Source organism: Manis pentadactyla, chromosome 10, assembly GCF_030020395.1.
Source record: "Manis pentadactyla isolate mManPen7 chromosome 10, mManPen7.hap1, whole genome shotgun sequence".
NCBI classification, from domain to species: Eukaryota; Metazoa; Chordata; class Mammalia; order Pholidota; family Manidae; genus Manis; species Manis pentadactyla.
Genome location: NC_080028.1, coordinates 98,222,967 through 98,237,549, shown reverse-complemented (window position 1 = coordinate 98,237,549; position 14,583 = coordinate 98,222,967). Strand labels below are relative to the sequence as shown.

Here is a 14,583-nt window from a genome sequence, read left to right as displayed (position 1 = left end):
AAGCCTATTTCCCTAAGGCTTTTATTTTTCACAATTGCATTAGTTCATAGCAGAGCATTACGTTGTTTTTACTAGGGACTCTTCAAGGCAACCTCACTTTGGAATGAATTGACTTTTCCACATAAATAGATTCCAGTAAGAAACAGCATATATTTCAGTGAATATTCAGATACTAAAGTTTTTTATAAAAACCCCAGTGCTGATCAGTAGAGTTTTCATGTACTGTTCTCATCTCTAGCTTTGCAAAGGAATCTGCTAAAGACCAGTGAGAATATTGGACTGACCCCAGTTGCTCTTGTGACCTTTTGCTGCCATTTAATGAAACATCATTGTGGCAGTAGTGATATCTGAAATCAGCTTAGGTTTTAAGGTCTCTGACCTTCTACAGTAGTGTTTCCAGTTTGCAAAAGAGAGGTTTAGAGTTGAGTGTCTTTGAGAAATGCCTGCACCGTGTCACTCACAAGCCTCATGTGCTTTGCAGGTGGGGCTGTTGACCTTCACTAGCAGGTACTGTGTTGGCCTCAGGGTTGTTAGACTGAGTGTCCAGCAGATGCGTTGCTGGGTGGAGGGCTGTGAGTCGTGGGCCTTCCCCATCTGCGGTGTGGTGCACACACACAGACACTCTTTGGAAGATGCAGTCGGTTTTCTCCCCTCTTCGCTGGAGGTCCAGGCAGAGGGGACTGTTGTTCTTGGCAGGTTATGATCCCTCAAGATGAGCCTCCTTCCAGCAGTTTTAGCTCCCAGCCACCCTTCCCCTCGCCCCAAGATGAACTAGCCGTAGTCTGGGCAACTGTGGGGAGATGGTGCCCCAGACGTGGCACCTTCCCCTGGGCTGCCCTCTCTAGGCTGGGTCTTCTGGGTTGGACACTGCTGATCCGGCATGAGTGGGAGGAGGGATTTGAGCCTTGGATGAGGATGAACGGCACCAGGCAGGCGGGAGCCCTGGGGCAGAGCCTCTGTGAGGTGGCAAGTCCAGGGGAGAAGGACTTAGTGGCCAAGGGACCCTGATGGAAACACTTTTGTGATGGAAACCGTCCTTCCTCCAGGCCTTCTTGGCTGAGAGTAGTTAGGCGACTTACATGGTGAGTACACTTGATTCAGTACAGGCAACTAGACATTCCTCAGTGTGCATGTTTTATAGCCATACAGTGCATACAAGTAAATCTACCAGGTACAGTAAATTTTTCCAGGTGACATTTTCTCATAATACTGAAAAATAAGGACCAGGTAATTAATAGTTGATCAGGAAAAAATATATCAACTGTTTGGAAATTAGGAAGCTGAGTCCATTGTTGCCTTGTATCAGAGAGGAGGCCCTCCTTTTCCATGACAAGCCCCTTTCTCCTGGTGCTCTGAGTTTTTTTCTTTAGCACTGAAATAAATTCAGTGGTTCTGATCCATACGTATTAAAGGAAATTGATGCAGCGTCATTGGTTCCCTTGTCTGGAACAGCATTACGTAGTGTGTGTGTTTGTGTTGCTACGGTTTGAACTTGTGTGACCTGGAGTGGGTACACAGCTCAAGCCCAGAAGCGAGCTTCTTTCCGTGGGTTGTTCCCACAGGTCCTCGACCCAGAGAAGCAGGCGGACATGCTGGACGCACTGAGGATCTACCTGCTGCAATGCGCCACGCTGCTGGTGGAGCACGCCCCCCACCACATCCATGACAACAATAAGAACCGCAACAGCAAGCTGCGCCGCCTCATGACCTTTGCCTGGCCCTGCCTACTCTCCAAGGCCTGTGTGGACCCGGCGTGCAAGTACAGCGGGCACCTGCTTCTGGCGCACATCATTGCCAAGTTTGCAATACACAAGAAAATTGTCCTCCAGGTACTTTGAGGCTTCCTCCTGTCCCTGACACTCACGTGTATTTGCACACATGTGTAAATGCTGCTGCTCTCACAAACGGTCATGACCTCTCCTTCCAATTTTCCTTTCCCAGCACCATCAGCAGTGCTGCTCTCTGCTATCTTAGAAGCACTAGGAGCCTCCCGTGGGTATTTGTTCTCCCCTTCCTCCCCACTTACTGCCGCTCTCCTTGCATTCCTCTGCCCGCTGCTGCCAGCCCACAGGTCTGTTGACCCCGTTTGGGCCCAGGGCCCTGGCCCTCTCTGCAATGAAGGACAGTAGGGACTTAGGAGCCCTCTGCTCATCAGCCTCTGCCACTGGTGGTTTTTGACGAGTCTGAGCCCCGCAGTGCTTTAGGCTTTGTTTCATCGCAGCCTGGGTTTGAGTTCTGTTTCTTCTGCTTGTGAGCTCTGTGACCCTGAGTTAGTTACATCTCCATATAAGAACTAAATGTAATGATATACTTGCATGCGCAGCCTGTCTGTCCCATTAGCATCGGCTGAGTGATCACTCCGTCCTGTCTGTGAGGCTGCTCTTAATTGCTTTCCTCTGACTTCTCTCTTCTGGGAACCTCTCTGGCGTTAAAGCCGGGCCTTACCCCGTGGCTGTCAGTATCCTCTGCCTCAGGCCCTGGTACATGAGCACAGTCTCCATGGTTATCACTGCCCACCCCATGTCCTTCGGGCTGTCCGTGACTCCCTCTGGTTCTCCCCAGTGTGCAGGCTTGGGCAAGTCCTGTTGATTTCCTGCACCTTTCCTGTCCCTGCCGCCCTTGCTGCCAGTCAGGGCCCTGCTTGTATCAGGACTTCACGGCTCACTGGACCTGTGACTGCAAGACTGCCTCTGATCCTGGCCCCGTCATTCCGCCGTCCCGCAGCAGCACGCCTCAGCTCACTCCCCAAGTTAGGCAGACCTGAGGTCTGCAGCGAGCGAGGGCTTCCTTCCCTGTGCACTCCACCCTAGCCCAGCCCAGGCAGGCACATGCTGGTGCTCAGGAAATGTTAGCATGAATGTCTTCGGTTATCAAACCTCAGTGAAGAAGATAGCAACTACCTTGTTCCCTGTAGAGCCCCGAGGAATTTTGTAAAAATCATTGTGCAGAATCATGCCTGAATTCTAGGTAATTGATTTTATCTTACTGTTTTTTAAGGCCTTCATAATCATCTGACGAATTTCTTTCTGGTTTCAGGTTTTTCACAGTCTTCTCAAGGCCCATGCGATGGAAGCTCGAGCAATTGTCAGACAAGCGATGGCCATCCTGACCCCAGCTGTGCCTGCCAGGATGGAGGATGGGCACCAGATGCTGACCCACTGGACGCGGAAGATCATTGTGGAGGAGGGCCACACGGTCCCTCAGCTGGTCCACATTCTCCATCTGATAGTGCAGCACTGTAAGGTAGGAGAGCACCCTGGGGGGTGGGGGGTGTATGCGTTGTCAAGTGTTTCCTTTGAGTTTTTGCCTTTCTGTCGTTTTCTGCAATAATGAGGCAATTACTCATCCTTCAGTAAAGGTGCTTCTGGTGCACTGATAATGTACGTGTATGGCTTCATCAACCTGGAAATTGCTGTAGGTTAAAGAACGTGTCCCAGATGTATGCTGCTTTCTATCTGAGACTGCATTTCTCTTGTCAGTACTTACAAGAAGGTTTTTGTGACTTCTCATGACTATTACAACCATTTAATAATGAAAACTCAGAGAATTAACAGTGCCTACAGATGAGTTAACCTTGGGTGGCTGTCGTCAGTTCAAGATTTTGGCAACTTGGCTTGAAAAGTTGTTCATGTCACTGGCACCTTCCCTACAGCCAAATCACCCACTTTGTTGGATTTATTCATATGTAAATATTTCTTGTAGATTTTGGGTGGACGATAAAGGATTGAGTTGAAAGCTAGTTCTTCTACAGCCAGTTCTTTTCAAATTAGAAATTTGCTTCTTGGCTAAACTTCTATGATGTCAAGTCTAAAGATTGATACATGTGACCACGTGACTAGACTTGCCTACCTAAAACATAATTCAGTGTTTCAGCATTTTTAAAAGATGGTACTAACAGACTGAAGTATACTATTTATTGAGATTCAGCCAGGGGTTGAGGGAGTCGTAAACATACATACACATGCGAAGGTAATGAGAAGTTCCTTGCTGAAGTTACAGTTCAGAATTCCTGAGCAGGACGTCAGGTGTGTTTGTGTTGGGGCCCAGGTGGGGGGTGCACGCACAAGTGCGTGTGCACACACACAGGCCGGAGTCACAGTGTGGCGGCCCTGGCATGATGCAGGTCCCCTGTCATAGGTGTACTACCCCGTGCGGCACCACCTCGTTCAGCACATGGTCAGCGCCATGCAGAGGCTGGGCTTCACACCCAGCGTCACCATCGAGCAGAGGAGGCTGGCTGTGGACCTGTCTGAAGTTGTCATCAAGTGGGAACTGCAGAGGATCAAGGACCAGCAGGTAGGGTGTCGCCCCAGCCCTGGGCCTTATACTCCTCCCTAGAAATCAGTCAGTAAGGTGTGTGTGTCTGTGTGTGTTTTAAGCCGGACTCAGACTTGGACCAAAATTCAAGCGGAGAAGGAGTCAACTCTGTCTCGTCTTCCATTAAAAGAGGCCTGTCGGTGGACTCTGCCCAGGAAGTGAAACGCTTTAGGACGGCCACGGGAGCCATCAGTGCAGTAAGATCGTGTGTCCCTGCTGTATGCTTTCTTCTATGGGGTCTGTGCTTCCTTGTGGAAGTTTGTTCATTTATTTCCCAAGTTTTGAATAGGTGCGGAGTGCTCAGCACCGTGTCAGACAACTGGGAATGGCTACACTCACCAGACCCCGGTGACACGCGACCCACTCCGGGGTTTTCCCAAGTTACCAGACATATTCTCCTTTGCACGTACTTAGAGTTCCAGCGGGAATGGTTAATTGCTTACAGAAAGGAATCCAGGGGACTCCCGGGGAGGAGAAGATTCACTGAGAACTCTCACCATGTTGCACTCAGTTTTGTTAAAAAGACAGCATGTCCTCCTTAGGGGGGCAGCCACCAGGAAGGCCCCGGCTGCCCCCTCTCCTTGCCCCTTGTGGAGGTGAGCACTCTGTAACGTTGTCTGCCGGGGGTAAACTCTCCCTCCCATGCCTCACAGTTCCTCCAGGGCATGTGGCCTGCACCTCCCCATCCCCATGCCAGATTAGAACGGGAGCCCCCTACCACCTGGCCATTTACTGTCCACTAACCATGGGCAGAGAGCCAGTTCTGTCAGCTGCCCCATGAGCACCCATCCCTTCCCCCTGCCCTGCCATCATGCGCCAGCCCTGGTGCCTCACCCAGACCATGGAATTACCTCCCACCTGTTCCCTTTTTGTGTCTCTTCCGTGCATTTTTCACAAAGCAGAGTACCAGAAACTTTCTTTTCAAAATTTAATTCAGGGGAAGCTGGCTGGATGTGTGTGGGACCTGTACTGTACTGTTTTATAACTTCTTATGAATATGTAATTGCTTACAAATAAAAACTTGAGCAATTAAGGACTCCCCAAGTCCTTCCCTTGGTTGTGGCTTTCATGCTCCCACACTTTGCTCATGATGTGCCAGCCTCACAGGCCTTTCCTCCGCCCCAGAAATGCCCCAGAGTCCCTGCTCACTTAGGACCTGTCCGCTGGCTCCTTCTCCTCTCCCTAGAGCAGTTGCCCCTCCTCTCCACTCATGCTGGCTGCTTCTCTGTCTAAAGAGCCACTTGATGTCATCCTTTCACCCCAGAGCACAGGGCCCATTACCTTCCCTGTGGCTGCTCTGTCTGTTTGTTGTCCTGCCTCTGGTGTCGCCAGTGCCCAGGACAGCGCCTGCTCCGGAGGACTGGGTGCCGTTAGGCGGCCACAGGAGTCAGCACCTGGCATGGGATGCGCTGTTGAAGGCCCTTCTTGCCTTCACCAGGTGTTCGGGAGGAGCCAGTCGCTGCCCGGGGCCGACTCCCTTCTTGCCAAGCCCATCGACAAGCAGCACACGGACACTGTGGTGAACTTCCTCATCCGGGTGGCTTGTCAGGTGCGGCCTTCTCATGGCTCATGTTAGGGATTCTTCAGAACAAAGACCACTTAGACACCAGAATCTTTTCTGTGGTGGTTTAGTCAAAAAAGAAATAGACAAAGCAAGTCAGAGCTAGTTCTGTCACTTCCATAACAAATTCCGTTGATCTCACAATATGCTAGTAATGCTGACATCTGCCTGTCTTAGAAATGATATGATTTTTTTAAGAACGTTTTTTCTTTCAGCAGTGATAAAATACTGTATCTTAAAATTAAAGGTATGTTGGTGCTAGGGAAACATGATAGCTCAGTGATCTTGGACAGATTATTTAACTTCCAAGTTACCTATCTCATAAAGGTATTGGATGATCCAACCTACATAAGTTAGGTTCAACATTTAGTCATTTAAATACTTTTGTACCAGTGTTTATTTACCATTCATATCAATATATATATTTTCAAGGAGTTGTTGGGAATCTATTTCTGAAACTTTCATTTTTACATGTCAAAAAACATTGTAAATGAAATTTCCAGGGTATTTTTTTAGAATTTGGGAGCTGTATGGTTTTATAATGATTAAAGTAGTGTAACTTGCAATACTGTAGAGGACTTGCCAGCCCTGAGAAGAACCTACTGAGCTGCTCAGTGCCATGTCCCTGGGGGGCAGTGCGCTGGGTGCGGCCTGGGCTGGCCCTCTGGCCACCTGACGCTCAGCCGCCACTTGGAGTGCGGATAGTGCTGCCAGGAGCTGGAGGGTCCCCTGTGGGTGTCCCTGAAGCCAGGATGGCTGAGCTGAGTCTGGTGGGAGAGGAGGGGCGGCAGGACGAGGACACATTCGGGGTGAAGCTCTGGCCTGAGTTTGGGTGACTTTCCAGGTGAACGACAACACCAACACTGCGGGGTCTCCAGGGGAGGTGCTGTCTCGCCGGTGCGTTACCCTGCTGAAGACTGCCTTGCGGCCAGACATGTGGTCCAAGTCTGAGCTCAAACTGCAGTGGTTTGACAAGCTGCTGATGAGCGTGGTAGGTGTGCGGGCCCTCAGCGGTCTGGGCTGGGGCTGGGACGCTGAAGCCTGAATCTTCCATTGCCTCAGCCAGTTGGGTTCCTTCCACTTTCTTCCAGTGCTACCTAGAGAGAGGGGTTTCACTCCCTGAAACTGGTTTTAAAACCTCAGCTCTGCCCTGGTGCCAAGCACAGCTAGGATTTGTGAAAATTGAATAGTTCTCCTGCCTTTCAAAGTTTCATTTCTTAAACTGACCCACTGGCTGGCTTGGGATAAACGTTTTTAGTTGATTTCTGCAATAACCTTTAAAATGAACTTACATTTTTAAGATAGATGGGTGCATAATTTATAAGCAGAATATTCAGGTAGCAAAGAAATAAAGAAATAGCCCCAAATGCCGATTAACTTGTTGGGTTTTTGTTTTGTTTATGCAGTAGCCAGCATCCTTTAGTTCTCTGGCAGGTGCAGACCTGCTGTGAGCATTTGTTCTGCACAGCTAGGAGGGCTGCACAGGTTACCTGCGCTGTGAGACGCAGTGGGAGCACGCACTTTGATTCCAGCATGGTGCCTAACTTCTGGATTGTCTGCAGATTTCCTTCCCCTTTTTCTCTTTGAAAGGGCAGTTACTTTCCTATCAAAGGCAGGCACAGTTGAATCAGGCTCAGCCATGAGCAGGCAGCCTCTTCCACTGAATAGGCTAACACTTGCATAATGCCATGGGCTGGGTTTATGAAGACCGTCCACGTTTTTCCCATAGTGGGAGGTCGCCCCTCACAGCGCACATGTGCCACATGTGTGCTTCCATCAGAGATGAGCGTCACGCAGTGGGATCACCTCACCACTAACCATGCACCCTCTTCTCTTTTGTATTGCTTTCTTTCTCTTTTAATGCTGGTACTCTCTCTTAGATGATTTCATGATACACAATTTCAAAGATACTTCCTTCCTTTTGAAAGGATATTTGTTTTTTAACTGAAAAAGTAGGAGGAGAAAAGCAAAATTCAGTGCAGTAATAGCCTTTTTAGGCCAGGTTTTAGTCATTTTCAAAACTTTATTATTGAATGTTGATACTTTTCATGCACTTTTAAAGAGGTTTGACTGAATAAGATAAATTTATTAAAAGAAACACAAAAATGTGTACTAATAAAATAGTGGTCACATGTTTTTATATGTTTGGTGCATTTATCCTTCAGTGGTTTTTTTACTTTGTTCCAAAAACTTAACTTAATGGTGCATAGCTTTAAATTCTGTGATTCACTTTGCAATCCTTGTGTGACCTGTGTTCTCTGTTTCAGGAGCAGCCTAATCAAGTTAACTATGGAAATATTTGCACAGGATTGGAAGTGCTGGGTTTCTTGCTAACTGTTCTCCAGTCCCCAGCCATCCTCAGCAGCTTCAAACCCCTGCAGCGTGGTGTCGCTGCCTGTATGACGTGTGGGAACACCAAAGTGTTACGAGCAGTCCACAGCCTCCTCTCACGCCTCATGAGCATTTTCCCAACAGAGCCAAGTATGTGACCGTTCTGTCAGTGTCTCTCCTTCTGAGGGTGGGCAGGCACCAAGCTCATTACTTGAGAGTGTTCATCCTCCAGTCACTGTATCGAACATTTTATCATCCCACTTTTCTTTGTTTTGTCTGCTGTGGAAATGTAGTTCTTCGTCAGCTGAATGTTTTCCTGTTCCCTTAAGGTATTAAGGGAAGTTAGGTTAAAGTATTTTGTCAGATGTGGAACAGTTGGCAAGTTCAAGTTTGGGCATGTAGTAAAGAAGCGCATTTAGAGCAAATTGAGGTGAGATAAAAGGTTGTTGCTCCCCCCCCCCAGAGACCTCCCTTGTGCTGCAGTGAAGGGACCTGCCTGTGCTAGTTGCTGCAGATCCCAGAATAAGGAAAGTCCTGGTGGTGCCTGGATGGGTGTGAGAACCGAAACCATGAGCCCAGGTTCTCACTCCTGTTTCAGGCACTTCCAGTGTGGCCTCCAAGTACGAAGAGCTGGAGTGTCTGTATGCGGCCGTCGGGAAGGTCATCTATGAAGGACTCACCAACTACGAGAAGGCCGGCAATGCGAATCCCTCCCAGCTCTTTGGTAAGTGTGCATCTTACTGGTTTTCCCAGCAGTGGTTCAGTTTGGCATTCGTCTATCTACTTTCTGGATGAGCTTTCCCTTCTGGGAAAGGCTTGGGGTGTCAGGAGGAGCTTTGAGCTGATGAATTGGTGAGAGTGTCTGTGTGGCCTGGTACACACAAGCCACAGTCCCCTGTGGGCCTTGAGGCTAGCAGCCTCCACCACCAGCTCCAGTACTTCCTCGGGTCCTCCCACCTTGGCCTCAGGTGAAGATTTGGGTGCCAGAGGAATTGCACCAGGTTGCATGGATCCTGCGGGTGCAGTTTTACACACAGGAGGGATGCTGCTAAAGTAGTACACAGATACGCGGAGTGACTGCTTCTCACCACGTGTTCACCTATCAGGCTGCTCACAAGGCTAGCCCCCATCGCCATGGTGAGGCTCTGGCTGCCATAGGTGAAACAAAAACTGGTCTCTGGGTCGTGGGGCCGCTGTACGACATTGACTTTCAGATTCCCAGAAGTCACATGCATAGCTGCTTATTACTTTCTGTGAAACTCAGACATCTGTGAGTAGATTAGATTTTGGGTTAGCAACTCTGAAAATGTTTTTCTCATTTTTACACATTTGTTGTATAAAACTTTGGAAATGCAAATGGAGGAAAACTAAATAAAAGTAACCTATAAGCCTCTCTACTTAGTAGTAATCACTCGTAGTGTTTTGGTGTGTATGTCTTTTCTGTGCACATGTATATACATACATAGTAACCCTTGTTACGCAGAGCACTTGTGCAAACTGAACACATTGTTTAACGAATTTGTTGCCCTCCAAACTCTTGTTACTTACTATCTGAAATTTAGGAGCCAGGTAGATGTAGTTAAAACAGCACCCCTTGCTGTCCAAGCTTGCTGTCTCTATTCTGGAACCACATATACTTTGATAGTGAGGTACACTTCCGTGTCGGTTTTTTAAGTGGTATCATACAGTGGATTATGCTCTGCAGCCTGGCTTCTGTCGTGAGTCAGCTTGAATATGGAGTTGACTCTCCCGAATGCAGTGAGCAGAGCTGACTCCTGTTGGCCCTGCCTCCCTACTTCATGGGGGTGATGGCAGGCTCAGGGCTAGCAGCCTGGGGAGCTGGCCATGCTGCTCCCCCTGTGTGAGACCCAGGGCACAGTTACCGACACCTGCTCTGAAGAGGGGAGCACGGCAGCCAAGAGTGGCTGTGTTCTTCATCCTCAGGTGTCGGGTACTCAGCCTGCTCACGTGTTCACTGTTCTGCTGAGAATCACCTTTTAACAAAGCAAGCCTGAAATTGTCCAGAAAGTCTGGGATGATCACATCTGCAAATGGCAAATAAATACCTTTTATGGTACTGTGATGTGAGCCATGAATGTAAATTTACTATTTAATGTGTAGGTCAGGGGTGTTCGTAAAAATGCTAGTTATGAAAGATAAATTGTTTTTCGCATACTCAGTGGCCATGCTCTGCTCTTGGCTTGCTGAATTGTCATGTCCAGATGACCTAGATAGAAAAAGAGGTTCCCTTCCCTCCCCAAACATACCATGGGACAAAAAACATCACTTAGGGTGGTTTGTGTAACCTAAACATAAAAAGCAGGCCTGAAGCTAAGAATATTGTTTGTACTGAAGCACAAAAACCAGGTTTCATGCCTGATGTGTTAACAATGAGTTAATTGGGAGTGAAACTATAATGCTTCACAGTGCGTATGCCATGTAAAAGCCTATGGTGACTTTGGAGATTTATATGTCAGAAATACATTTTCATTTAGCACACTTTTTAATGTTGTAAGTAGTGTATTTTTGTTAATTACCCAGTTGTGGGTTTTTTTTTACTTTTAATAAAGCCCTTCTACCTTTCAGGGACCCTTATGATCCTCAAGTCGGCCTGTAGCAACAATCCCAGCTACATAGACAGGCTGATCTCCGTCTTTATGCGCTCCCTCCAGAAGATGGTCCGAGAGCACCTGAGCCCGCAGGCCGCATCGGGCAGCACGGAAGCCACCTCAGGTGACAGGCTTGGTCCCCCTGGGTGTTCCTCAGACTCTGACACCTAAATGGGGCCAGCAGTGTGACTGAATCCTAAAACAAACATGAGTTCCTGTTGTTTTTACGCCATCCATTATCAGTTGCTCTTAACTGGTTCTGAGCATTTCATTTAAAACCAAAGTGAGGGTCATTTTTAAAATAAGTTACTTTTAATATTTTTGAGCCTAAGAATGAAGACATTTTTAAGTGGTTGGATGTTCAAGTGGAACATTCACCACTAAATGAGAATTATCTAACGAATTTGCTGTAAAACATACTGCTTAAAGCTCTTCCGTCTGACAGAGAGCTGGTGGCAGGTCTGAGATCTGAGCAGTGGGTTCAGGAACCTGGGTGACATGTGATGTGGGGCAGGACGCTGTGGTTGGCCCTTCACATCACAAGTGCCATGGGCCTGACGTAGGGCGTGGCTGCATGGGGTGGCCTGCACTGATCCCACCAGCTCCACCGTCCCCTCCCACAGTGGGAGGCTCTTCAAGGGTAGTGAGAAAGTGAGGAGGCACTCAAATCCCAGAGCTCTAGTTGCTGGAGAAAATATGGGGCAAGTGGGCAGAATCCAGCATGCCATGCAGTGCGACATGGCTGCCTGCGGAGCTGGACTTACAGAGGCTGTGGGGCCCCTTTTCTGCACAAGCAGGAACGAGTGAGCTGGTGATGCTCAGTCTGGAGCTGGTGAAAGCACGGCTGGCTGTGATGAGCATGGAGATGCGCAAGAACTTCATTCAGGCCATCCTGACCTCCCTCATCGAAAAATCACCCGATGCCAAAATCCTCCGGGCTGTGGTTAAAATTGTGGAAGAATGGGTTAAAAATAATTCCCCAATGGCAGCCAATCAGGTGAGCTGGGAGGGCCGTTCTGCGGTCTCTTTGCCTGAAAGTTCAGGCTTCACTTTGCTTTCTCAGCTCTTCTTCTGAAACTTCTCAGGTGAAACTTTTTCCCCATATTTGCATCCCTGTATGTTTTCTTAAGATGAATTTTTCTCACTGTGCTCACCAGATTTTAAATAGAAAGTTGAAGTGTTAGGTCACTCATCTTAATGTGGTTTTACTTTGGTTAAAGTATTAAATAATCCTGACTTGTTAGTCTTGGTGGTGGCGAAGGTAAGCCAAAAAAAAAAACCACCTAATAATGAGGGACTATTATTTAATTTAGTAAGATGTGTGCAAACTTCTGATTTGTTTCACAATTCAGTGTCCTTTCCAGAGAGCTCTAGCCACTTGGAAAATTTCATTGGTATCTGTCTCGATTTTAAGCATCCAAAGCATCAGAGCCATCTTTGATTTTTCTGTTTAGAAATGATGTTATTTTACTTAACAGAATTGTAGGAGCTTAAAAAAATGATAGGGCAGGTGGCTGAAATGCTTTTGAAAGTATCTTTTCTCAAATGTAAGTAATAAGTAATTAACCTCTTAAAATAAAATTCATAGACACCTACACTACGGGAGAAGTCCATTTTGCTTGTGAAAATGATGACCTACATAGAAAAGCGTTTTCCAGAAGACCTTGAATTAAACGCCCAGTTTTTAGACCTTGTTAACTATGTCTACAGGTAATTACAGCAATTAATCAAATATTGCATAAATCATTCCATAATGTGTTCTCTGACTGACAACTTTTCATTATACCTAAATTTTAAATATTCATTTAAATACTAAATCACTTAACACATTTGGTGTCGTTAATGAGCCTTTTGCTCAAATACTGCATCATTATAACACAGTCTTGGCTTTGATAGCAGCATTTTGAAAAACTGATATAACTTGTGTCCTGCTCATTTGCTGCAGTTTGGGGAGCCTGCCCTTGGGGCAGCTCACCCACTGGGTGTCATTCCTTTGCTTACAGGGACGAGACACTGTCCGGCAGTGAGCTGACTGCGAAACTCGAGCCTGCCTTCCTCTCTGGGCTGCGCTGTGCCCAGCCTCTCATCAGGGCAAAGTTTTTTGAGGTTTTTGACAACTCTATGAAACGTCGGGTCTACGAGCGCCTGCTTTATGTGACCTGTTCTCAGAATTGGGAGGCCATGGGGAACCACTTCTGGATTAAACAGTGCATCGAGGTAGGATGTGCTCAGCCCTGTGGCTGGGGCGCTGAAGCCGGGAGGTGATCACACGAGCTGAGATAAATAAGAAATCTCCACCATAAAGCTGCTTTTAATCTCTAATGAGAAGAAGAAAAAAGACCTAAAGCTCTGTTTTCACCTAAAGCTTTTTTTGAGTGATTTTTTAAAACCCTTTAAACAGAAAACTGAAAACTATTCCATAGTTTATAGCTTAGCTAACGATGCATTTTTCCTCAAATGTAAAAATTGTAAATTCTGTCTATGTGCCCTAGAAAATTTAATGTACTGTAGTTGTCGGCTCTCATGATTCTTAAAACAGGAAGGTAGAGCAACCAGGCCAGAGCAGCTGCCAGTGTGAGGAGCCGGTGCCCAGTGACGGAGGCCTGATGGTCAGGCCATTCCCCTGGACTGCAGGTCACGCGTCTGACCTCCTTACGGGACTGTAGTGGAGGCTCCTTGTTCTCTGGTACTCGGGTCATCTGTCCTTTCTTTGGCTTAATCACCAGCTTCCTGCACCAGATGACCAATCTCGTTTCCTGTAGTTACTGATGCTGTGCAAATGGTTCTAATCCACTTACCTGGAATGAGTGAAGCCAGAAGGTCAGCAGATTACCTTGTCTGATGAGACAAGATTGTGAGATTTTCTCTGAGGGAAAAGAAGGGAGTTGTGGCACTGGGTGTCAGTGAGAGCTTGTTTTCCATTTGTGCTGAATGTACGTGTTCTTAGTGCCGTAGACAGCATGTATCCAGAACATGGCTAGTGGCTACACGTCGGGCACAGTTCCCTGGTTTGGCCATCAGTCACTCAGGAGACCTGTCAGTTGCCATTGTGTTTCGGGCCTGGGGTCAGGCACCACAGGTACAGGGATGGAGGGGACACTGGCTGAGGCATGTCCCCAGGAGCTGAAAGTGGAGGGGGCGCCTCCAGGGTGCAAGCCAGGAATCCTCTTTCCTTCTCCCCTTTGTCCTGTGTGTTTGCTCCTTCGCAGCTTGGCACCAGTTCACAGCCACTCACCTCTCTCCCTTACCTCTGCTGCCTCCCGGCTGTGGCGCCATCGTTGCTCACAAGGATGACAGGAAGGGTTTCCTTTGTGTTCATCCATCTTCCCTCTTACCCACCAGTTTTTTTATTGTTGCAAAATTGTCCTTGAAGAAGAAAGCCAATCGTGTCCCGCCCTTGCCGCAGGTTGTACTTGGCACAAATCCAGCCTCCAAAGATACGGAGTTGCTGACCCCCGAGTGACCAGGCCCTCGCCTGTCTCCAGCCCTCTGCTGTCCTTCCTTCCCTCCCTCCCTCCCTCCCTCCCTCAAGTTCTCAGACATGCCACCGTGACACGCAGGCCAAAGTGGGCGGGCACCCTTTGTTGTTGGCCTGCCTGGCTCAGCCACACTGTCACCATGAGAAGGTGTTTGTGCTGGTCTTGTCCTTCCTTTTGACACTTCAGCTCCACAAGGGCAGGGGACACCATCTCTGTGAGGTGAACAGATGAATCTCCAGGGCCTCATAACAGCACCTACTGGGTGCTCAGTAAATATCTGCTGAAA

At 47.9% G+C, this 14,583-nt stretch overlaps 1 protein-coding gene across 11 annotated transcripts in view; it reads left to right on the top strand.

The window, feature by feature from the left end:
* The window catches only part of TRRAP (transformation/transcription domain associated protein), a 111,119-nt gene that overhangs the window by 60,521 nt on the left and 36,015 nt on the right, over positions 1-14,583 (top strand). For all 11 annotated transcript variants that reach the window (XM_036897094.2, XM_036897102.2, XM_036897104.2 and 8 more), the window contains 12 exons: positions 1,563-1,829; positions 3,037-3,243; positions 4,138-4,296; positions 4,380-4,514; positions 5,756-5,866; positions 6,723-6,869; positions 8,146-8,359; positions 8,808-8,933; positions 10,796-10,942; positions 11,616-11,815; positions 12,407-12,528; positions 12,822-13,035. In XM_036897094.2, coding sequence (XP_036752989.1) covers positions 1,563-1,829; positions 3,037-3,243; positions 4,138-4,296; positions 4,380-4,514; positions 5,756-5,866; positions 6,723-6,869; positions 8,146-8,359; positions 8,808-8,933; positions 10,796-10,942; positions 11,616-11,815; positions 12,407-12,528; positions 12,822-13,035 — 2,049 coding nt within the window. The remainder of the gene's footprint in view (positions 1-1,562; positions 1,830-3,036; positions 3,244-4,137; positions 4,297-4,379; positions 4,515-5,755; positions 5,867-6,722; positions 6,870-8,145; positions 8,360-8,807; positions 8,934-10,795; positions 10,943-11,615; positions 11,816-12,406; positions 12,529-12,821; positions 13,036-14,583) is intronic.